This window comes from Amblyomma mixtum, chromosome 3 (genome assembly GCF_055824585.1).
Source record: "Amblyomma mixtum isolate Tamu chromosome 3, ASM5582458v1, whole genome shotgun sequence".
Classification (NCBI taxonomy): Eukaryota; Metazoa; Arthropoda; class Arachnida; order Ixodida; family Ixodidae; genus Amblyomma; species Amblyomma mixtum.
The window spans coordinates 367,665,270-367,688,962 of NC_143014.1; the positions used below are offsets into that span (position 1 = coordinate 367,665,270).

At 46.4% G+C, this 23,693-nt stretch overlaps 2 protein-coding genes across 9 annotated transcripts in view; one reads left to right on the forward strand and one right to left on the reverse strand.

Annotated features, from left to right (window-relative positions):
- LOC149356696 (rab-like protein 6) overlaps window positions 1-2,006 on the reverse strand; it is a 76,613-nt gene extending 74,607 nt beyond the window's left edge. For 5 of the 6 annotated variants that reach the window (XM_089584284.1, XM_089584283.1, XM_089584282.1 and 2 more), the window contains exon 1: window positions 1,818-2,006. The gene's annotated coding sequence lies outside the window, so the exon portion shown is untranslated. The remainder of the gene's footprint in view (window positions 1-1,817) is intronic. The other variant, XM_089584281.1, reaches the window with a different exon arrangement.
- Window positions 2,007-2,164: 158 nt separating this feature from the next.
- Window positions 2,165-23,061, forward strand: Surf1 (surfeit locus protein 1). 3 transcript variants are annotated; one of them, XM_089584285.1, is made up of 10 exons: window positions 2,165-2,237; window positions 6,695-6,826; window positions 9,186-9,307; window positions 12,410-12,622; window positions 15,989-16,055; window positions 16,396-16,485; window positions 16,714-16,761; window positions 19,296-19,410; window positions 21,785-21,866; window positions 22,857-23,061. In XM_089584285.1, the coding sequence occupies exons 1-10, from the start codon at window positions 2,220-2,222 to the stop codon at window positions 22,924-22,926; spliced, it is 957 nt and encodes a 318-aa protein (XP_089440411.1). In that variant the 5' UTR covers window positions 2,165-2,219; the 3' UTR covers window positions 22,927-23,061. The 3 variants fall into 3 exon arrangements, with proteins under 3 accessions (XP_089440411.1, XP_089440412.1, XP_089440413.1); XM_089584286.1 differs by having other exon boundaries at window positions 16,396-16,468; window positions 16,718-16,761; XM_089584287.1 differs by lacking the exon at window positions 15,989-16,055 and having other exon boundaries at window positions 16,396-16,468.
- The last annotated feature ends 632 nt before the right edge of the window (window positions 23,062-23,693 follow it).

Genomic DNA, 23,693 nt, shown 5'->3' on the forward strand with positions numbered 1-23,693 from the left:
ACACTCAAGCAAACCACTGCACCCTTGTTCATAACTGTTCTGTTTCATTGTTACTTGCATGCCTAGTTGACCAACTTGTAGTGCAGAGGTTGCTTGGGAATGCGATACTGGCTCAATCAGGAAAAGATGGCCGGACATCCCTGAACAAGGCAGAGCGCATTTGAGTGGAGGAGAATTAGGACAAACTGTTTACCAATATATTCATATACAGAAGCAAAGCACTCCACCTTCTCGCATTGAGATGGTGAAAAATATTTTGCAAAAGGTATGAATGACAATGAAGAAAAAATGAAGAATCTCAGCAACTAAAAAGGCAGAGTTTCAACGGACCGAGCACAAAATTTCTCGAAATAAAGTAAGTTCCCCATGAACCCTCATGCTCCAAAATATGAAATCTAAAGAAATGAGCTGAATATCCCACCATGCATGTTACACACAGTCTACAAACTGGGTTTAACAGGCATGAAGGAACAGCATGCAATGTAATGCACTATCGCATAACCACTGAATCAAGAAACCTGGTCAGAGTTGCTTGATTGAGCGCTAGTGCTGTTAAGCAGAAAAGGGCAGCAACTTTTATCAGTAACATGTCAATGCTAGAGAGATAACAACGGAGATACAATTCTGTAAAATGCAACCCCCTACGCAAGATGATACTAGTGACAGATGGCTATGAAAGATGCGCACACAAAGTTACTGGAAGAAATATAAAAAGTGCCATAGTACATCTACTCAGCTACCTCACAAACTCAAGCCCAGCAAATTAACCATTTCTCTATTACTACCGTACTCCCACAAAAACAAATATTTTACATCTGACAGGTGTAACAGCCTTTTCCTAAGGCACATACAGGCATAACATTACAAAAATGGCAGAAAATTCCTCGAAAGCCAATAATACTTCATCACATCCTGCTTTATTATGAATTGGCAGCATTTTATGCAAAGCAAAGTTCTTGCCAACGCTGACAACTTAAGCACCACAATTCGACAAGGAAATACATTAAGGCACAGAATTGGTCATGGCATAACCATGCTTATCTATGACCTCCTGTTTTGATAAGCCATCATGCCAAAACGTGCGCAGAAAGTATTTTACTGACACTCATTTTCTAAAAACCGGACTTGCCAAGAGAGGCATTCCTTCAAACACCAGCCATAAATAGTAATATTAAACATTACGGTGTTAACACAGCGCCCGTCCTCTGTCTCCGACTGCGGAAACCCGAGACCGGCCGTAGTGGCACTCGAACAGGAAGATGCAGTGTAAGGTTCCAGCTCCAGTTTGCATGGCGTGCAACTGTACCCCATGCAACGTGAGCGCCATTCCAAAGGCATCTTCCCGTTAAAGCAAACAGCTTTCGTTTCGTGTCCGACCACCAAACGGGCGCACAAGTTATCCCGGCTCTGTCAAAATCAACGCGCTTCCGTAAAGCACAGACTGCACCTCTACAATCGCAATCGAGAGATGATAAGAAATGGCTTTTGTTTTTATCTCACACGTCCTGATCGGTCTTAGAGACGTGACCTAGTTAGTTGAAACGATGAACCAGAGTAACGCCGGAGTAGGTAGGAACCACCAGCACCAATTTCAAATGGAACTCACGCGCCGCGTGATAATGAGAACGGAGACAAATCTCGTGCGTCCGCACCACAAACAGAGCAGCAGCGACCCTCGCTCGTTAAAAAAATTCCAAATCGCCAATTACGCGGCCGCCTGCGGGTAGCGTAGGCACGAGATATGTTCCTATCTCGCATGACAGCAACACACGGTGGATAACAAGGCGGACACACAACGACGCCGCGGAGCCTCTTACCAAACCGCCCTTCACACAAGCCGAGATGTCGGTACCTTCCGCCTTTCACGGTAGTACATTCGATGCTGGCGTCATATCACGATGCCCTTCGAACGTGACGGCGCCCCATATGCTCACGAGCAATCCACGTATGCTACCGATACTACCGATGCGGCCCCTCGTCTCGACAGCGCCATTTTTAAAGTCCGTAAAAAACCGTTCTACGCCACATCCATAGTCTCGTATCTAGAAATGACAACAACACTGGTTACATAATACAAAAATCAAACAAGAATAAAATTAAACAAGTTTTTAATTATGATAAAAAGTTTTGATATGAAGTCAAATTAAGTTGAATAAGTTCGAAAGTTAGGCTGAATAATTTCAATTAGCCGCTCATCGACGGCAAAACTAAACGGCAAAATGCAGGGAAATGCTTGCGTGAGTGGAATATTTCGGAGTCAAAACTTTGTCTTTCATATAGATTAGGGCATCAGAGCTTTTTTTTTTTTTTTTACCGAGTTTCTTTAGGTGCAGCCGTTCGGTCCGATGCATTGAGTACGAGCCGCCACGGCTGTTTTATTCACGCACGGTTTGCTCGGCCGACCGACGTCGGCTGCGCAAAGCATTGCGCTGCCTGCTCGAGCACTCTGTAGGTGGTGACGAATATCTTGTCACCACAATCCTACATTAGTTCTGCCAGTGTTTTCACACAGGGCGAAATTTGCATCGTGGCCACCTCCTTTCAAACATTGTCGGAAATCCAGTGAGAGCTGTGATAGTTTCAGCTGAAAATCACGTCATGCGCATTGCCTTCGACTTCTTGACGATACAGACGCAGTTGTATCATGGAGTGAAAAATGGCACATGCATATTAACCTGAGCAAATGCCAACTCATGTATTTCTCTTGAAACAAACTTCTGTTAACAGCACATACCGTTTAATCCAACTCCCATTGCCCGAACTTCCTCGTGCAAATACCTTGGCGTTCACCTTACATCATACTTATCTTGGGTTGCCCATATTGATTCAGTATGCTCCCATGACTTGCGCACTCTTGGTTATTTACGAGGAAACCTATAATTAGCACCACCTGAAATTGGACAAGCACGAATACGCTCCATCCATTTGGCACCCTTCACAAGCATACATTACCAATGAATCAGAAGCCGTTTAAAGCTGAGCCGCGCGGTTTATCATGTCACAGTGCTCGCGTGAAACTAGTGTCACGGCAGCTAAAACAAGCCCTTTACCTCCCAAGTCTTCAATCACGGCGCATCATATCACGCCTTTGCCTCCTCCATTCCTTTTTCGACCACCCTGTTAACAGGAACCCTCTGCTACATCCCCCTTCAAGAATAACCTCTCGTCTAATCCAATAGCTGTCATTATAATGAGAGCTATTGGATTAGACGAGGGGTTATTCATTGCTGACGTGCGGCCTTTGTAATGGCAGCACAGATCGAGCAATTTTTCTCACTGAACTAGCGTGTCACCAGTGTTTTACATGATGTTTTTGGCCTTGCCAAATAATCCGATCCGGTGCTATTGTCTTCTTATGATAAATTTTGGCTTTGTTTCGTTCCTTTGCTTGTTGTTGTTGAACTGGTATTGATATGTTGTTACACATTGTTCTTGACCCCGCCTTATGTAATGCCCACGGGCCCTTGAGGCTTCAATAAATGAAAGGAAATAGCCTTTGATGCATATTAATGGATATTCACTGTGAATTTAATCTCGCTTTCTTATATTTCCATGTCTCTGAGTTTTCAAATCAGTGTGTGCCTTTATTGTGTGTCATGATTGGGACTGTATTTAGGTTGCGTAAGGAAGGCCGCCAGGGTGGCTCAGTGGTTATGTTGCTCGACTGCTGACCCGAAAGACGCAGGTTCGATCCCGCCTGTGGCTGCCGAATTTCGATGGAGGCGAAATTTCAGAGGTCCGGGTGCTATGCGATGTCAGTGCACGTTAAAGAACCCCCGGTGGTCGAAATTTCCGGAGTCCTCCACTACAGCGGCCCTCAGAGCCCGAGTCACTTTGGGACGTTAAACCGCTCCCAAAACCATAAACCTTGTGTTGCGTAAGGATTCAGCAATCTTTCATTACTACTTCATGAACCCTGCCTTTGATCGACAACCCGCAACATTGCAGTGCACACTGTCTCAAAATTTGCAAAATCTTACTGAGATTGAACAATTGCCGTGGTAGTGAGACGTCTCAGGATTCTTTAAAATATATTTCTCCTGCATGTTATGAAATACTTATGACGTGCAGTTTGTGATGCATATGTGCCAAGTGAAACAATTCAAGGGTTACTCTTCTGTGTAGTAAACACTTGTTATCACATCAGAGATAATATCACAACTTAGCAGCACTTGACAAGTGCAGCTAATTAACCACATCACCCAGAAAAAGTGCCAAGTAATCTCAGGAAAAATGTTTGTCGTTACACAGCCATAATACTATGTTCTCTAGCTACTTTGTGCAAAGTATATTGGTTCAGGATAACAGGTTACAGAACAAACTTTGACATGAAGCTGCCGTTGTTTAAGGTACACTGGCTCTCCCACATGGGACCAGTGGTAATGCTTCCCCTTGCACACGCTCAAGTTGTGGTTGCTGACAAGTTAGATCGTCAACTCAGGGGCACCCGTACCGACATAGTATTCCTGTGCTTTGCACGGTTAATTTTTGTGCATTATAACTAGCAGCCCAAGTTTATCCTTGAATCACCTTTTAGCGAACTGTGGCCTCTTAAGATGGGCTCTGATGTTTCTGAATAGAATTGTCCCAAACATGGGGAGCTATGAGGGATGCCATAGTGAAGGGCTTCAAATTAATTTAGACCACAGGGGAGGGTGTTTAACGTCATCGCACAGCACACGGGTGTTGTCATATTTCACCCCCATCTAAATGAGCCGCGGCTCTGGGACGTGCAGCTAAATGCCAGAGCCACCACAGATGCATTTGTGGCATCTCTGCTGTGGCTGTGGACGTTTCTGGGGGACTTCTTCAAGTGCAGACAACTGAGAAATCCTTTCTTTTCTGGTAGTTCACAGCTAGAAACAAAATTAGTGCAGTCAGATGCAGGCAAAGAAACGGGAGTGCCAGACTTTTAATTGCGTTCCTAGAATGTTTTACCAACAGTCCCAAATCCTTTCACTGCTAGTTTGCATTGGTACGCTGATATGCACTTCATGAAGTGAATATACCAGAGCTAAGGTTTTCTGGAGGGTGAACTTGAACTGGGGAGTGACTGCTGTGATACATTTGTTCAATGCTGTACATATATGCCACACACAGTGTCCACAGTAGGAAAATGACGCAGGGCAGTTGAGCATCTCAAGTGAACTCGGTACTTGAGCTGTTGTGTCGAACTGGGAGCTCAAGTTCTTACATCCTTTTGCTGCCCACGAATGACTTTGTCTGTGGATGCCCGAGTAATTATATTGCTTTTAGCTTCAAAGCCGTGTGGCACAGTAATGTGTGTTGTTTCTTGAAATGTAACCGCACTGCTTACATTCTGTTACATTTCAGGGTTCCTAATCAAAGTTGAACAGTTGCTGAGCACAGATACAGGCAGTGACTGGCCAGTGTGTTTGAATAAAAAAGCAAAATTTTATTCATATTTGAGAAATTTTAAATTTAGCTGACACTAGCTTCAAGAAGTGTTAGTAAGTGGTTAAAAATACCAGTGCAGTTTAATGCAAGTGCTGCTGCACCCATCTGTGATGTTGGGGCACTGCTTGCTTTGCGAGCTTTGCAGAATCATAATGCAATTAGTAGTTATTCCTTGCCTGTCTTTTTGGAGTGGAAGGGGCCTTTTGCAGCATTTTTGTTGTTGCTGCAAAGTTACACAGTGATGTAGGATGATGACCATTGCAATGACTTGGTGTTGTGCTAGCTGACCTCCATTGTGGCAGCTTTGTGGGTGCATAAAAACAGAACATGTTGCAAATAATAACCCTTAGTAATCAAAGGAAACGTTGCTGTTTCATGTAATGGCAGCGAGTCTTGAAGTTTTTTGATTCAGCTCTCTGTCAGGTTTGCACGTTTTAATGTGTCTTTGTTCCCTTGTCATTGCTTTGACTGAGTATAGCTGTGCAAGGCTATGCATGCCCATCTTTCCGGAAAATTGTAGTGTTTACTAATTTAAAGTGCACACGAGGATATGAATTACTGAGCTTCAAAACAAGGTCAACATTTGTGGTGCCTGTAAAAAGTGCACACTGAGTGTTTCATGACAGAATCTCGCTGTACCTGGGTGACCTTCACCAATAGGGCCCTTCGTGTCTGGGTTTCATTTTTTAGTACAAATCGGGCCCCGTGTTCTTGCTTAAATTTGTATACAAATTGGGCCATTCAGCAAAAGGTGTGGCACTACGGATTTGATTGGGCTGTTTTTTGCAACAAAAAGTAATTGATTGTTGCAGTTTGTTTTTGTGCACTACCTAAATCAATGTGTCATCAGTTCATGATTTTCATTAAAAAATCTAAAAATGACAGGTTGCTTTCAGAAACTCTTTACCAAGTCAGGTATTCTTTTTTCCCTCATGATTTCGTCCGGCATTTCAGTATTCCCTTGTGTAGTGCTGCTGCCTTTGTGCATTGCAAGACCGTTCATTAACCATCACAGTGGCCATCTTAAATTAACAGGAGCTTTGGAGAAGGACGCTGTTAGTGGGGGTAGCACCTGATACAGTGATGCCAATACGACATCTGGTCAGTACTGGTGTTTTGTCCTTTCGGTTCTAAGACATGTGTTTTCGAGTTATCCTCAGGTTATGCCATGACAGGCATTCATCAGTTAAGTGAGAGGCAAACTATCCTCTCTAAGCTGTCGGGTGCTGCAAGAATGGGGTGAAAGCAGGTATTCTCTGTGCGTAAATGTGTGCAGTTTGGGCGGGCAGTTCGGCCTCTGCTAAGGCTGCGGTGGCGGCCGACACCCGAGCAGCAGCGCCAGCAGCAGCAGTTCAGTGGCAGTCTCAAGGTGCCACAGGACATTGGCATTGCTGGCTACTCCCTTCTGGTAAGGGTTCCCACTTTGCTGTCCGTGTCCAAAGCCAGTGACCAAGCTGGCCTTGCATGTACAGGGTCGGTCAAAAGTTCCCAGGCCACATGGTCCGCTTTTCATCAGTATATCCTGGCACTTGAGATTCCGAAAAAGCTATCAAGGTTCTCAGATGGTAGAACGACTCTTCTTCTATTCTCTACAGATATTTTGAGCTTCGAGGGTATCTCAACTGCCCAACTATGCTGGTCAAAAGCAAACCCTATGGCCTTGGAACTTTTGACTGGCCCTGTACTTGCAGAGCCACTGGGCAGGAGTAACACAGACAGAGCTGTGTGCCTCCTCAGGCTGCAAGTTGAGCTTGTGGTGTGCTTTTGCTCAAGAGACATCATGTTTGTGACCACAAAAAATGCTCTTATTACGTAGTATTGCAATCACTGTCCTTGTGCAGTGTGGAAAGTCTGATTTTCAATTAGGCTGACCCATAAGTTGTCAGAATGGACTGTGTGTAGAAATGAAACAGCACCAAGGCCTAATGAATGCAGCTTCCCTTACAAGTTGACCAAAGGTGCATAGTATTGAGCATAGCCGTCTTGAAAAGCAAACTGTTTGTCGGGTAAACTTGTGCCTGCAGTGGTGGCTGTGTAGTAATTTAGCAGTTGTTGATCAAGTGACAAGTTGATCAAGTTGGCTGTTTCTTAGACCAGAACATATCCTCCCTGCCCAACACGCATTCATGAAAGAGCAAGCATAATCAGTTAACAATGCATGGGTTCAGGTGCTGTGACGATGATGACAATGCTGGCCGGTGCAACTACTTGGTTAAGTGCAGCAATGGTGGCTTTGAAATGTTGTGCACAGTCGTTTCCCTTTTCAGGTGCCACCGACTCCAACACCTCTTCCAGTTTCACCAACTTCTTGTATCATGCTTGGGTGCAAGTGCTTGTAAGTAGAATCTCGGTGATGCGAATCTCAGGGAGAAAAAAAAATTGTCGGGGTTTTAACTCTGTTAAATCTATTACAGTGTGAAAGCGTTCCCAAATCATCAGGGTCAAATTTTGGCAATGGCCCAGGCCAAATTTGGGGGCTGCCATCATCTCGGACACACTCAATTATGGTTGGACGTCGATTTTGGTCCAAATTGGCCAAGGTCAAATTTCAGGAGTGGGTCAGATTTGGAAGTCACGATCATGTTGGCCGCGGTCAGTTATGGTTAGATATTGGTTTTTGTCCAAATCTGCCAAGTTCAAATTTCAGGGGTGGCCCAGGCCAAATTTGGAGGGCACGGTCATGTTGGGCGTGGTCAAATTCAGGGGCAGCCTGACCAAATTTAGAGGTAACGGTGTGTTATGCTTTCTTTTAACTTAACATGGCGTTGCTGTTGCTAGGCAACGGCACAAGAACGGTCCAAGTGGCAAGATTATTGGTCGGTGTTGGTGAGTGTATGAATGCTTTCGCACTAATATAGCAGCACGGGAAGCAGCTTCACTCAGGTCTGTTCACAGTTTTATTTATGGCCACACCACACCGCTCTCTCATGACATCGGCCAAGTGCAGGCCGCACGCCATTGCTCAGTGCTTGCAGTGCAAACGGTGAAAGTGTCGTCGGCGATATCCAGCCAGCACTGAGTAGATTTGCATTGGGTTGAGACCGGGACCCAGCTAGCTCTGTTTCTGAGGAACACGTACTCAGAGACCTCCCCTCAGTGGGAAGGAAGGAATGTAAGTAGTTACACAAGCATAGAGCACAAACAGACACACACCCCCGTGTACCCATGAGTAGTACCTAGGCCCCAAGCCGGCTCGTGCATATACTGATGGTCAAGGAGGATGCAGTCTGCTCCTTGGCGTGCGTTTCGTGTCGCCCTTCACACCGGTGACCAGTTCCTGCCAGTGTGCGTTTCTTCTCATGCTGCCGCCTATTCAGTACTGTGATGCTACCATAAGTTCAATGCCTGTGTGACGAACAGCATCTCATGGTCACCTCCAGGCACGGTTACGTCAGTATGATCTCGGCTGACCCGTTCGTATTAGTGGTACGAGTGTTCGGAACGCCCGAAATTCTGCACTTCGGCCAGGGAATTGTATCAACCCTGATCGTGTCATCGAGATTCTACTGTGTAATGTGTGAAAAATATATGGCTTGGAATAACCAGCCTATAAGTGCTGAATACCACTGCACTTTGCTTTGTGGCATACCTTACTCCATGGTATGGAACAGTGGCCTAGCATGCACAGTTCACAGAGGGCTCAGTTAAGCTGTGGCTAACGCAATGCTTAGCAGCTGCAGGAGTAGTCTTGAGACCACAGTGTCCGTACACTGCGACTTTGTGTGCATTGGTGGCAAGCTTGTCTTATGTGGCACACTTACTTGCAGGCCATCCCTGCAGCGACCTTTGCCCTGGGGACTTGGCAGGTGCGGAGGCGCCGATGGAAGCTGCAGCTCATTGACGACCTCGCCAAGAAGACGGCACTGCCTCCCGTCGAGTTTCCAGAAAAGTACTGCCATTTTCCACTGCCTGAGTTGAAAGCCCCCATGACTTGAGCAGCGCAGGCGATGATTTGTGTTGGCCATGCAGGTATAAGTGCCACAATGTTGGTGCGCCATGACTGCGATTGGACTTTTCGTCTCTTTGTGCTGTTGCTACCCAACCACTCCCAAGTTAAACGGCAGGACAATTATCGCTCACCCATTGCAGTTCATTGAATGAAGCCACAGCGGATGCTCTATAGCCATGCTGGAAGCTACTTTTGTGCATGAAATCATTCTGGAGCCATTTTTACCACAGCACTTTAACACTGGAAAACTGAAACGTTTGCACGCTTCATTGACCACTGCGTACGTTGATTATTTGTTTATTTTATTTATTTATTTATTTATTTACAAGTACTGCGGTCTCAAGGAGACCAAGCAGGTGGGCATGTGTACAACATTTTCATTTCATTAACATCAAGTGATAAGTTATTCTCTTGTGTTTGACATCACCAGTGATATTTTCTTGATTTACAATAGAGATTTTTTTTGGAAATACTTTTGTTTTCTGCAAGTGCCACCTAGCCTGTTACTGATGAGAACTGTGGGAATCCAGTGAAGTGTGCCCCAAATAAGCCTGGTGTGGTCTCATCTGTGGATGTGCATTGCTGAAGCCAAGGTTTGCATCGGCTTAATGGAGCCCTCTTAGGTTAGGCTAGCTGCACTGTTAGCACCTAGAAAGAAAGTATGCTATCTGAAAATGCTGGAAGATATCAGTAACAACTGCATAGCTACCATAGTACTCCACAGCAATAGAATTCCAATAAGGAAGAGTATGAGACAGGGGGACACGATCTCACCGATGCTATTCACTGCCTGTTTATAGGAGGTGTTCTGAGGCCTGAAATGGGAACAGTTGGGGATAATAGTTAATAGAGAATGCCTAAGTAATCTACGATTCGCTGATGACATTGCCTTGCTAAGCCACTCAGGACAAGAACTGCAAAGCATGATCAATCAGTTAGACAGGCAGAGCAGAACGGTGGGGCTAAGAATTAACATGCAGAAAACCAAAGTAATGTTCAACAGCCTAGCAAGGGAACAGCAGTTCGCCATTGGTAGCGAGGTGCTGGAAGTAGTAAGAGAATATGTCTACTTAGGGCAGGTAGTGACCACTGATCCGGGTCATGAGAGGGAAATAACTAGAAGAATAAGAATGGGGTGGAACGCATATGGCAGGTTCTCTGAGATCATGAATGGTAGCTTACCAATATCCCTGAAGAGAAGAATATACAACAGGTGTATCTTACCAGTACTCTCATGCGGGGCAGAAACGGGGAGGCTAACGAAAAGGTTTCAGCTTAAGTTAAGAACAACGCAGCGAGCTATGGAAAGGAAAATGATAGGTGTAACGTTAAGAGATCGGAAGAGGGCGAAGTGGGTGAGGGGGGAACAAACGCGGGTTAATGACATCTTAGTTGAAATCAAGAGGAAGAAATGGGCTTGGGCAGGGCATGTAATGCGAAGGAAAGATAACCGCTGGTCCTTAAGGGTAACGGATGGGTGGATTCCAAGAGAAGGCAAGCGTAGCAGGGGACGGCAGAAAGTTAGGTGGGCGGATGAGATTAAGAAGTTTTTGGGGATACAGTGGCCGCAGCTGGCAAAGGACAGGGTTAATTGGAGAGACATGGGAGATGCCCTGGAGTGGGCATAGTCAGGCTGATGGTGATGGTGATGCTCTCACCAGGTCAGCCAGCCGTTCCAATGCAGTTGACCAGCACATTCATATTCTGTGCCGCATGTTGTGCTACAGTTCATTGTGTCGCAATCTTTTCTTCTCCTCTCCGGAAAAGGTCAATGTTGTTGCAGTGCAATGATTTGAGAGGGGGAAAAAAAGATGCATACAAACTTGCAGAGTAATGCCTAAAAGCAGCTGTACTTCTCTATAGTCCTTGTTTGGAGAATCTCAAAAGCAGAAGCTGCCAATCTTTTCAGCTTCGCTCAAACAGAAGGGAAAACCTAGCCCCTAATGCGCTGGAGCTGGTTTTCTTTGTTCACAGTCCAAGAGTCCTGTCTTGCATTGCATACACTGCTTCTTCACCCGTCATTCTTGTAGCTGAGTCCAGGCAGCGGAAATGTGTCTTGTAGATGGATGCATTCAAAGGCTCTGCTTTGATTCTACTTTCAGTATGCTGGCTGTAGTGATGGAGTCTGCCCTCACACTTTTTATGTGTGGCAGCTTTGAATGTGCCATTCCCCAGAGTGTTTTGTAGTGTGCCGTCCAGGTTCAGGATGTTGTGCTTTGCATTTGATTGCCAAACTATCTGCTTCCTTCAGGTCTGATTTAAAGCAGCTTTAAAAGTCAGCTTGGCTTTCCCGCATTTTGTAGTTGCATGCACAGATGGTGCCCTGGTTCCATTGTAATCAGAGGTAATTCTTTCCCAGCTTGGAGGTAGGAGCAGCAGAATTGTGACTCCGTTGCTGGTACAGTAGAATCTCGAGCATACGAATTTCATGGGGTCACAAAAAATATTCGTGTCGTCCGAAACAGGTATCATCCAAAACGAACCAAATCCATGTGAAGAATTTGCACAAATCTGTTTTCGGCTGATGGGGTTTACTTATGGCCGTATGCCACCGCTGACTTGCGACGTTGGCGCCGTGCTGGTCGCGCGCTGCGGCTCGCGGCAGCACCGCGCGACTGGCTTTCACTGCGTTAGCAATGTACGGGCTGTGCGCTGCTGCTCACTACTTGCAGTGCGCACCATGCGACGGGTGATCCCAGCATCAGCGATGTACAGGCAGCTAGTACTTGGTGTTCAACGGTGCAATGGCGGCTCATGCGTATGTATCATCTGCAGTGGGTTGTTCGTAACATCCGATTTTCTGCCCATTGCACACAATGCACTCTGGCCAGGGCATCTTACGAATTCGCATCATCGAGATTCTAGTGTATTATGTTGTGATAAGTCCGATGTCCTTTCGGCTTTCCACTCCGGAAAGCTCCGTGTAGTATATCTGTCATTGACGCAATTACACTGCAGTTCCAGATCTTTATAAGCAGTGCAGGCAGAAAGAGGAGTTTCCAACTGCAGTTTGTGAATTTGCTTGTCTGCCCTTCCCTGCAGCCTCAACGAGCTGAATGACATGGAGTACCTGCGAGTGAGGGTGACGGGCACCTTTGACCACCAGCGGGAGATGTACGTGGGGCCAAGGTCTCGCATTGAGCCAGCGAACGACTCCCCGGCCGAGGGCCCTCCCAAGAGGAGCGGCGGCCTCATCAGTGCCCCAGGGCTAACTGGAAACCTGGTCATCACCCCTTTCAAGCTGAAGGACAGAAAGTAAGCTTGGTGCTTGAGAGAATGAATCCGTCTTCCCATAGCAGCATGAACTAGCAGATAAGTTGGCAAGTAAAGAGCTGCACTCAGGAGATAAGACATAGGCGCTACTTGATCCATTGTGCTAAGGTACGTTACTTGAGCAAATTGGATGCTGCTTAAATGCAGGAGCGGATTTAAGGGTAGGAGTTTGCCCCCTCCCCCAAGCAAGAAATTTTACATAGGAAAACCGTGCTGAGCCCCATTTCTCGACAAAAAAGGTCCAAGAAAGTTCATTTGGACTGCCCCCTCCAAGAGCGACCCCCAAATTGGCCCCTGCCTCAACTGCGAGAGCATATTGAGAGCATTAGCACTACTTGACAGCTTGTCTTTCATTGTAGAAGCTGCGGCTGTAGGTGATTTTTTATGAATGCCACAGTTGGTAGGGCGTAATGACAGGCTGCTAGAGAAATCAAGAAAACAGTGGAGATTTCATGACTGATTACCTCATGGATCACTGTGTCATCAGGTGGCTCATCTCGGCAGCAGCAAAGCCACTTGAATAACAGTGCAAAAGTGAACAGAGATACGAGAAAGATGGCATTCAATGCTGTGGCTGACTTCGGCGGCTGACCTTTCATTTGTGTCCAAAGGCAGCATAAAGGCAGAAAACATTGAGAAAACTTAGGCACCATGGCAAGTATCGGGGCAAACTTATCCAAAACCTTGCAAACTTTTCCATCCGAATGGTATCAAGCAGAAAGAAACCTCATCATAGCATTGGCCTTGAGTGGGATTCGAACCAGTGGCAATGCAAACAGAACAGCTCCATTTGCCGATGCCTTATAGCATTCGGCAGCCTATTGCATGGTGTGTTATGACTGGTACACTCTTGCAGAATATGTTGGAAATTATCTCCTTCATAGTCCATCCACTCATTCTGCACTGCAAATGTTTGCTAAGGCTGCTCAAGAGCGGGTGGAAGTTATGACAATATTGCTGCGAATCGTTGTACCGTTTGTTTGTTCACGCTCAAAGCTGCAACCAGACTTATCTCAATTGATAGTGGCCGCACTTAACTGCTTCCACATTGTTCCAGACTGTAGTGGTTGCTTTGGCACCTTATCTCGATGGTTCCATGGCAGCTTTAAACTGAGCGTGCGCCCACGAGCGCGGGTATTCTGTTCATCGACCACTGAGCACACTTGTTGCTACACCACCGCCAAGTTATTCAATTCTTTGTGGGTGCAGGTCTGCCGAACGAACAGTTTCTTTTAGAGGCCCTTTCCGCTGTCTTTCTGACTGCTGTCATCACTACGTGACATCTGCTGGAGGTGCTGACCTGCAGCACAGCTGTGCCCCTCGAGATGGACCCTGGCGCACAATTAACGTCCGTCGTGCTTCGCCAGCCTCATGAGCCACCGACTTTCCATGGACAACGACACGAAGATGTCGGAGACTGGCTGGACATGTTTGACCGTGTGGCAGCACTGAACTCCTGGGACAGCAGCGCCAAGCTTCGAAATGTTTAGTTTGCATTGGACAGCACGGCCAAAACATGGTTCGAAAACCACGAGCTTTCCCTCGCAACCTGCGGGACCCTGAAGAAACACCTACTGGTACCTTGCCGCGTCGTCCGGAAAGAAAGAGCAGAGGCTCTGCTGCTGTCGCGAAGAATGAGATCGTGACTATGTATGCCGAAGAAATGAAATGTGTTTTTCGATGCTCAGATCCCAGCATTGTTTTCTTTTGCACTGTTGGTCACCAGCTAGCCCCTACACCATGCCTTCACTCCTGAAAGCCATATTAAATGAAGTATAGTAGGTTTGTTGATAACGCTGCAGCCTTGGATTAGGTGCACTGCATTACTGTGGTCATATTTTTTTCTTTTTGTGTGCTGCGATTGTATTCTGAGTGTGGAGGTCACGTAGGAGGGCATATTTATTGAAGCCATGGAGACTTGCCGGTGTAGCAATAGACAGTAGCAGCGTCCGGCCAAGGCGGAAGTCCCAGAGCATTTTGAGCCTCATTCTATTCGGCATACAGCCTGCGTTGGCTATGCGGGCCACTACATGAGCATTACTGTGCATATACGCTAGCCACTACCTTTTCTTTTTATATATACAGTGATGAAAATTCTCCATGTATTATACCAAACTACAGTACTGTATTAAATCTACAGTCCAACCTCAATATAACCTCAACCTCAATATAATAAACCTCACTTTAAAGAAATTTGCAAAGTGGTGTATTTTTTTCCTTTCCCAATCTCTGCCCCATTGAAAGCCATGTATTTTTTTTATTTTTTTCACGATTTACCGAAGCAATTTTATACTGCATTTTGAATTTAGCGAAGTCCTCACGCATCGCATGCACATACCAGGAGCCTCCTTGGCAAGCAGATTAAAAGTTTGGCTGAGACAGACCGCAATTGGCTAGCACCCTTTTATGCACAAGTGTTTACCGCAGTGCCATCTGTTGCGTGATTATGAAACCCCAGTCGGCGCGCTCCACCATCAGCCACTTATGGAGTGTGGCGAAGCCCACCCATCGGCACTGTTACCACTTAGTGCTGGGGGTGCAGTACATTCGTTTTCTTTTTGGCTTAGTTATTTTCAGCTGGAAAAGTCCACATTGCTCATTTGGAACTATTTTCCCTCAATAAGTCACGAAATAGTACCTTTTAAATGGCATCATCACCGCTGTGTACACATGGTGGTTCACATGTTCGTATACTTCATCATCCCAAAACGTAGCATACTTTATTTAACTGTGTAGCCGAGACATTTTTTCAATTTGTATCATTACGAAATTCCGATCAACCTTAATCTTGTCGTCGAGATTGTACTGTATTTACAAAGTGCCATCTACCAGGATTGTTTTAAGAACCTGTAACTTTATTTCGATGGCTCAAAAACATTGGAACCCCAACTTGACAAAATTGACGATTTAACGAAGTTTTCCAGTGCAAATTTGACTGTACATGCTACTGCAAATGGCCATTTTTTCTTGGAATTGCGATATACGCCAAAACCTGGTTTCAGTGACCGCTCCCCACACTCAAGGAGGCTTACTTGATGCATGCTGATTGGCTTAGTCAAATTAGTTATTGATGATATAATAGGGACTGATGAAATCTAACCCCACTTTGCTTTCGAGGACTAATTTCCACCAACTTTTAGTGCACCTGCATTTGGCACATTTGCATCAACGGCGCTGCCAACATTATCCAGAATGAGGGCTACAAATGCTCACGTGGAAAAGAAAAAAAAGAAAAGTTGGGGACTCATTGGAGTGGATTCCAAAGTGTTGCCATGTTCACACTAATGTTATCATCGCCCAGCCTTTGAAGCATTTTGGATTTGTCTCGTGTTCTCATTTCATCTCCAGCCTCCTGTTCAACCCCAACTCCTGCATTCTACCACCTTTGCATTACCTACAGAGGGAGATGCGACAGGTACCTGATTGTTTTGTCTGCACCTGTTTCTGTGTGTCCACTCCTTGACCTGCGTGCAGCAGCTGCAGTCTGTAGTTTATCCGTAGCCTTCCACTACAGTGTCCCTCAAAGCCCATTTCAGGAACCCCACTGTTGACAGTTCCTTGCAACAGCTGTGGTTGGGCAGAAAGCATTCATTTCAATGCACCGCGGGCAGCTTTGAGCCAGCTAAATGCCAGATCTGTCTCAGAGGCCAGTGGCTATGATCTCATTGTTCCATGGAGTCAGTTCACCTGAAACGAAGACCGAAGGAGCTGCGCATGTTAACCTCTCCTTCCCATCCTTTCATTTGCTTTGCCAGCCTGACGATCCTGGTGAACCGTGGCTGGGTCCCCAAGTCCAAGACGGCTCCCCATCAGCGACCTCAAGGGCAAGTAAGGCAGAACAAAAGGCACTGTGTCCCACACCTTCTTGTGCATTTGCTGTGTTGCATGCTAGCCTCGTTCCTGCCACCACTGTGAGCAATGCAGGCATATCCGATAACTGATATCCGCACACTCTTATGACCCCAGCTGAGACAACCGGTCTGTGCTTGTTGCTGACGCTGGCAGAGCTGTGCAGTGGGGGCTGTAACCCAGTCCAGTGTTCTAAGTATGGTCCATTCCTGCCTCCGTTTCAGATAGAAGGTGAAGTAGAGCTGGTTGGAGTTGTCAGGAAGACGGAGAAGGTAACCACCCGTTTATAATCTGCAACCTGCATGCAGCGCAGAATGGGAGGCAATAACCAGAGAGTGCACTTTTTAACAAAAACACGAAGGGCACCTGATTGCCATGAGCGTGAGAACCTTGTAGCAAGCTGCCATGCATGGCGATGCCTACCACGCGCATCTCACCGCACAACATGCATAAATGTGCCATGTATCACATGTCCTGTAACACCACCCATCTTAATCTACTCTCAGTCTTACATTGCGCCACCATTTGGTCTTCTCCTTGCTTGAAGAGCTAAGATTGCCGGCTTAGTGCGTTAATCAGCGAAAGCTCATTGGCTGATTCACCCTCGAGTACCGCATCAGAGCCTCCTCCTTCCACGGTAGCCACCCTCTGGGCTTTCCCTCCTCTCCCCTAAAAGAGGGGAGGGAGATTTTTCTCACTCCGCCACCTGCCAACCATGGCAGGTGGCAAAGTGTGGCCTTGGCATAAAAATCCAAACCATTCAACTCACGGGCACAGCTGAATGCCCCCAGCTGCCCATGCTGAAAGGCATGGCAAATAAACCATTTCAAGGTCGACTTACATCGGAAACGAGAGAAGCTACCCATGCCTTGTCTTTGCTTTGTCGCCGTCTGTTGACACTCTGTAATTTTTCTGCCATCCCATTGCCAGAGTATATACTCTTTAACACAATTGCCATTCTGAAAAAAATCCGGTGGAGGCTGGCCCACCTGCCACCTTGGTCACGTGACCTTGTGATATCATCGTAACCTGCCCACAGTGGCAGTTAAATTAATGATTGGTCATGAAAGGTTCCTCGGGGAGAGCAACCTGAGCCACACAAAACCCCACCAGTGGCAGCATCTGTCATCGCAGGGCACAGGCTCATCCCTTAACCACTGCGCCAGGAGTGGTATGAGGTTTGCCAGTGATCTATGAATGCAAAGTAGAGGATGACCATGTCTGCAAAGTGATGTGCAAAGAAGACCCCAGGCCTCTGCAGCCACCCATTAATGCTGTCACATCGTATTGTCAAGTTTTTCGTTTTCTTGGGAAGAAACAGCACATATTTTATTGCTGCAAAACAGTGCTTTGACTATAGTGTCAAAATTGTGTAGGCAATCGATTGATCACTACTGCGTCAGCTACATACTACATTACCATGCCACTGCTTTGGCCTTTCAACACACACTTGAGTGTGGCTGTTCTGTAGGGAAGTTTTGATCATAATGCTCAAAGAAAATATGGAGAAATGTGAGAATTTTAGAACACCAATGCAGTAGGTGGCCTCTGAAGTACAAGGTAAAGGCACTGTGCCAAAGAGTGTCGACTGACCGGTCCCGTCTGCATGCACCAAGTTCTCTAAGCCTAACTAGAGGAACAGCATTCTTCATATAGCTTTAATGGGGCACTGTGCACAAAGGTGTTGTACCCTTGCGGGAAGGAAAGGATTGGGGTATGAGTACCTGCTCCTGGTGTGAACCGAAAACCAAAGCTAATCCGGTGCGTCATAGCCACATCACAAGCGAAAGGCACCTCTTGAAACCTGGTGCACCAGTTGTGAAAAATTTGCTGTGACAAACAGTGAATTTTAGCTACAGCACGTTTGCCATGTGCTGGTGTACTGGCAGCTGGTGATAAGTGCACCGAATTTGGGCACTCACACATAATGCATTGATCGTATTGACATGATCGTCCAGAGCATTGTCTTTTTGGGGACAATTAAACACATGCGATGGAAACAGTGCATCAACTTGCATATAGTTAGGACGGCATGAAAGGATGATGCAAACGTGCAGCTCATGCTACTAAAGGTTTAATGTTTAACTGGCACCATTTTAAGCTTCATTGGTGCTAGCTTGGCTGAGGTGGCAGTCACAGTACCACCGTTATCTCTCAGAAACTCCATGGCTATCCCCCATTGCTTTTACTTAAAATCCAGCTTCGAAGATCTCAAATGGAAACTGGCAGTGGCCCTGAGCAGAGTCATGCAGAATTGTGTCCACAGCTGTGGCTGCAAAAAATTCCCTTTCTTATTACCATAAATTTAATTGGCATGTTTGGCAGTGGCTGGAGCAGGTCCTACAGTAGCGAGGTTAAGAGCCTCTTGGCAAGACACTGTCTAGCAAGCATCCCAGCTTGGCCCCACAGCATTCAGCCACATGGACCTAAACAATTGATGCATGCACTTTCTGCATGATCTCCCTTGTGGAAGACATCTATTTGGGGGCAAAATTCCTGGGCAGTCCTTGTGAAAGGCTGTGTGCCATCATCCCATGAGACACGGCAGTAGAGCTCCTTCGGTGCTGCGCAAAACGCAACTTGAAAGTCCTCTGCTGTAGAAGTATCTCCCCGTCTCCTCTGATCCACGGGCTCCTCCTCCCCAGAGTTATAGCCAAAAAAGGTGTGAGCCACTAGTTACACCCTTTCGGATGTGTTTTGCAGAGGGCAGTGCATTAGCTCTATGAGAAGTGCTACTGGCCATCTTTTCTGTGCACAGACAGCGGCCAACTGAGATTTCAGTCTTTGTCGGCTTTTGCCACCCCAGAGGCCCCCCCTTGGCCCCAAGAAGCCAAGTAATGGCCGATTCTGGCACTACAAGGATGTGGGACAGATGGCTGATGCCTGTGGAGCGGCGCCCATCCTGCTTGACGCCGACTCTGGTGAGCTCTGCTTGCAGCTTATTTCAGCCCTCAAGGCGAAGAAAGAATGTTACTGTAGGCTGCCTTTTTTTGTTGCCAAGATGCATTTTTTTTTTCAGAGAAAGGAGATCAATGAGAACGTAGCGGGAAGGCAAAATTCCCCTGTGCCCCTTGGTTTCTGTGGCTGTTGGCTTCTGTCATATTTATAACGAGCCCCTCATTCCCATTCCCTTGTTTGCTTAATTGCTTAGCGAGGGCCTCGGTTCTGGCAGCCTTGATGCCATAGGCAGCATAAGAGGGTTCTCACGCAGCTTCCACCCTCTCCGTTCGATGACGTTCTACGTCACACCTGCGGTAACTCAGGACGTTCTACGTCCGCCGCTTATGAACGTGGGTGGCGCTGATGAACACTCTCAAGGTTAGGTTACTTGTAAACATAAATACCCCCGAAAGCAGAAGGTTTGACAGCCGTCGCCGTAGCTCAGAGGTAGAGCACCGGACGCGTAATTCGGAGGTCGTGGGTTCGGATCCCACCGGCGGCACGTGGTTGTTTTTTCTTCTGCTTTTCTAATCAATTAGCTTTAAGCGATAACATATTCAGTAATATTCTAAATTGATCAACACCACAAAATAAATAAATTATTAAAAAAAAAATTCCCCTGTGCCCCTTGGTTTCTGTGGCTGTTGGCTTCTGTCATATTTACAACGAGCCTCTCATTCCCATTCCCTTGTTTGCTTATGTGTCAGAAATGTTCATTAAGTAGATACTAAGTGTTTCCTTACACTCTCTCATGGACAGAATCAAGGAATACTAAAGTGGTTTTTTTCATTCAAATGTAATTGCAGATTGAATATTTCGAATACATCTGGCACTCAAATATAGTTAAGGAACATTTTCAAAATCGTGTATTTTGTCTTGACGCACAAGGTCATTGGATGCAAAAAAGAAAGACTCCATTGAATTTGTATAAATTAGTGGTTTTTGAGGAAAGGAAATGGTGCAGTAACTGTGCTCGATGGACATCTCATCCACACCGTGGGGGAGAGAGGAAGGTGGGGAGTGAATGAGCATTGCAAACTGGGGGAGTCAACCTACGCGCAGAAGCCGACCTATTTGTGGAGTGTGGGTTTGCACTGTTGCAGTGCAGCTATTCCAAGTGGTGACTCAGTGGATGAAAGTGCAGTGATTTTTAAAGTGACATGGTATGCATGGCGTGCCCAGCACCACCCTGCGTTGGAACGAGGCACCCATCTCCAGTCAGCTCAGACTTGTCCAGCAGAAGAGCCGCACATCAACCTCCATTTTGCTTGCGCTAATTGGAGGTCGACGCGTGGCCCCCTTTGCATTAGTTCACAAGCAACTAATGCCCCGACTCCATCGCGGGTAGCACAGGTGCAGATCTGGGACCGCTCTACGTGCGGCATGTATGCCTATGAAGTGTCCATGGAGTCAGGGGCGTTAGTTGTGCATGTGTCCCAATGCCATCCCACAAGGATAGCAACACATTGCACCAAAACCACTCAAAGCAAGCGCTCCAGAAACGTTGTTCTCTTGAGACAAATACTTCGTGATTTCGAATACCCAACATTCAGACTGAATCAAATGTTGAATACTTTACTATCCAGCTAAATATTTGAAACGATCGAACATTCAAACGAGCCTACTTTTTTAGCCTTGGGGAACCCCAGAAGTTTTTAAAAGGTGCTGAGGAACCCAGATGTCTTAGCTTCCATTATTGCCTGCCTGATATGCACACCAAAAGCATGCAGACACATGGCATCTCGAGAAACAGCCAAAATCAAAATTGGTTTATAGGTTTATCGGGTTCAACGTCCCAAAGCAACTCAGGCTATGAGGGACACTGTAGCAGAAGGGCTCTGGATAATTTTGACTACCTGGGGTTCTTTTACGTGCACTGACATCACACAGTACACAGGCCTCTAGAATCTCGCCTTCATCGAAATGCGACTGCTGCAGCCAGTATCAAACCCACATCTTTCGGGTCAGCAGCCGAGCGTCGTAACTGCTTAAATTAACAATGACTGGCTGCAGAGTGAAACACTCTCCAATGGACAAGGTGAAGTTTTGGGCCAGTTGATCTGACATGTTGGAGAAGAAATTTCTGTCCACTTCTGTGCCCCAAAGTAAAACGGCTAAAGGAATTCAGTTTGAGAACCCCTGCATTAGGTGGTGAGTGGATGAGATTGTGGGGATAATTGGAAGTCAGTGGATGTAGGGAGGCAGTCTTATCTTCATGGGTGGCAATGAAGGAGAAATTCCCTTAGGATGGGTCAGGTGTTGCAACATTTCTGCCACTTGTTCATCCAGTTGTCGTCTCATTGTAGCTGTGATCTTGTGCCTGCATGACATTTCTTTTTCTTGCACACATTGCAGACAGCACAGTAGAGGGAGGACCAATAGGAGGCCAAACCATAGTGACTCTACGAAACGAGCACTTCTCATATATTGTCACATGGTGAGTTCCTGCCTTCATGCTGTTGCTGCTACGTCCATTAGTGGTCTTTTCTTCAAAGAGCATTTTCTTGTTGGAAAACAGCATGATGGAGTGATCCCAGCTGATACTCAGTGAGACAGCAAGAGCACTTGGCATCAAGTACTACTTGAATAGCCAGATGGCTAGCATGGAACTACAGTGCGTGCATGTCACTGCGGGGTTGTGTGCTTCAGACTTGATAAGGGTTTTGGAGCTATGACAAAAATGGACATGCTGGTGGAACTGTCTGCCAAAAATTGGCGTGGCCTTCTATGCTAGCATTGCAGGCTTATGATTCTCACCTCTGCAATCTTTTGAGTTGCATGCATTGATTGCACTCACTACCCGTGCTGCTTGATTGAAGAAAAGAATTGTGATCAGCTAATAGGCAGCTGAGAGGTTGCTTGATCAAGGACTCTTGTGTTGGAGATGGCAGCACTCTTGAGGAGACGCAAAACACAACCAGCTACTGAGCCATATTCATTGTTGCTGCTGATTTAGTGGTGGATGAAAGTTAAAGGTGGTCTATTTCCTTCCCGCTCTTCGTGCAGTAAGAGGGCAGCTGTCGACATTGATGTGAATGTCTGCTCCTAGCTAGTGCCTTTGTGTTTCACTTGCCACAAGACTCTGTCGAGAGAAAGAGTGAAATGAAGGTGCTTATTTGCTGCTCAGTGAAGGAAGGAGCGACAGCCCCACTGGAAGTAGTGCTGGCAGCCCCTGTGAGAAAGTGAACATTCATTTCATTCACATGGGGTACAGATGTGTGGGTCATTAGGCTGCTTGAATGCTAGTACTTGATGCCACATACTCCTGCTGTCATGAGCAGAGTGTGCACCCTTGTGCGAGGAGTGAAATGTGTGTTTACATGCTAGGCTTCTCAATGGTGCTCGGTGGCCCCACAGAAGCCATTTTGTGTGAACTGTAATTGCGTATTGTCTCACTTGTGGCACATATGACTCTCTGCTGCTGCAGGTACTCTCTGAGTGCTGCCACTTGCTTCCTATGGTACCACAAGTACATCCGGCGACGCCCTCTCATGTGACACCTGCAGCAGTGGACTCTGAAATCGAGCCTGTCTGTGCGTGCATCAGTTGGAAGATTCCAGGGGTGTGTCACATTTAGTACCCTTCTGGCCTGTTAAAAAAAGCAGTATCAATACAAAGCCAACGTTTGCGTATTGTGTATCTTTCGTTCATATCCTCCAACACTGCATGGAAATAGGAAACGTAGCTGCAGAATAGGCAGATGCAGCTGACACAGCAGCAGTGAGTACCAGAACATATCTTTGGAAAAAGTGCAATACTTCGAGTGGTCAGACAAGAACAAGGTAATCTGTGTGTCATGGCTGCTATGAGGGACACCATAGCGAAGGGCTCCGGATAGTTTTGATCACCTGGGGTACTATGATGTGCAGTGACATTGCACAGTACACGGGCCATGGCCAGGGTCAAACCCGCGTCTTTCGGCAGGCGAGCACCGTAACCACTGAGCCACAGTGGCGTAGGTACTCTTGTATTGAGAGCACAGCACAAAAGGAATCACTCAATTCTTATAACGTCGTTTCCGCCTACGGCTGCTTCTTTCGTTTGCAAACAAGTGAGCAGTCAAGTTGATCATTTGGCCATTCGGTGAACAATCCTTGCAAGAAAAATTCTGCTGAAAACAGATGGGACTTGCTAGAGGAACGGAGACAAGTGCACCCTTGCTGGGATTTCACAAGAAAAAGGATGTCACACCAGTTTTCCTCTGAGCTACTGAAGCTCGCTGAAACGTTCCTACCTGAAACGTTCCAGTACCAGAATGAACATA

Bases quoted from the DNA above. Each gene is read 5' to 3' on its own strand.
- Surf1 (XM_089584285.1), top strand. The intron at 12,623-15,988 runs GTAAGCTTGGTG...TTTCATCTCCAG, and splicing joins TTCAAGCTGAAGGACAGAAA to CCTCCTGTTCAACCCCAACT. The intron at 21,867-22,856 runs GTGAGTTCCTGC...CTGCTGCTGCAG, and splicing joins TTCTCATATATTGTCACATG to GTACTCTCTGAGTGCTGCCA.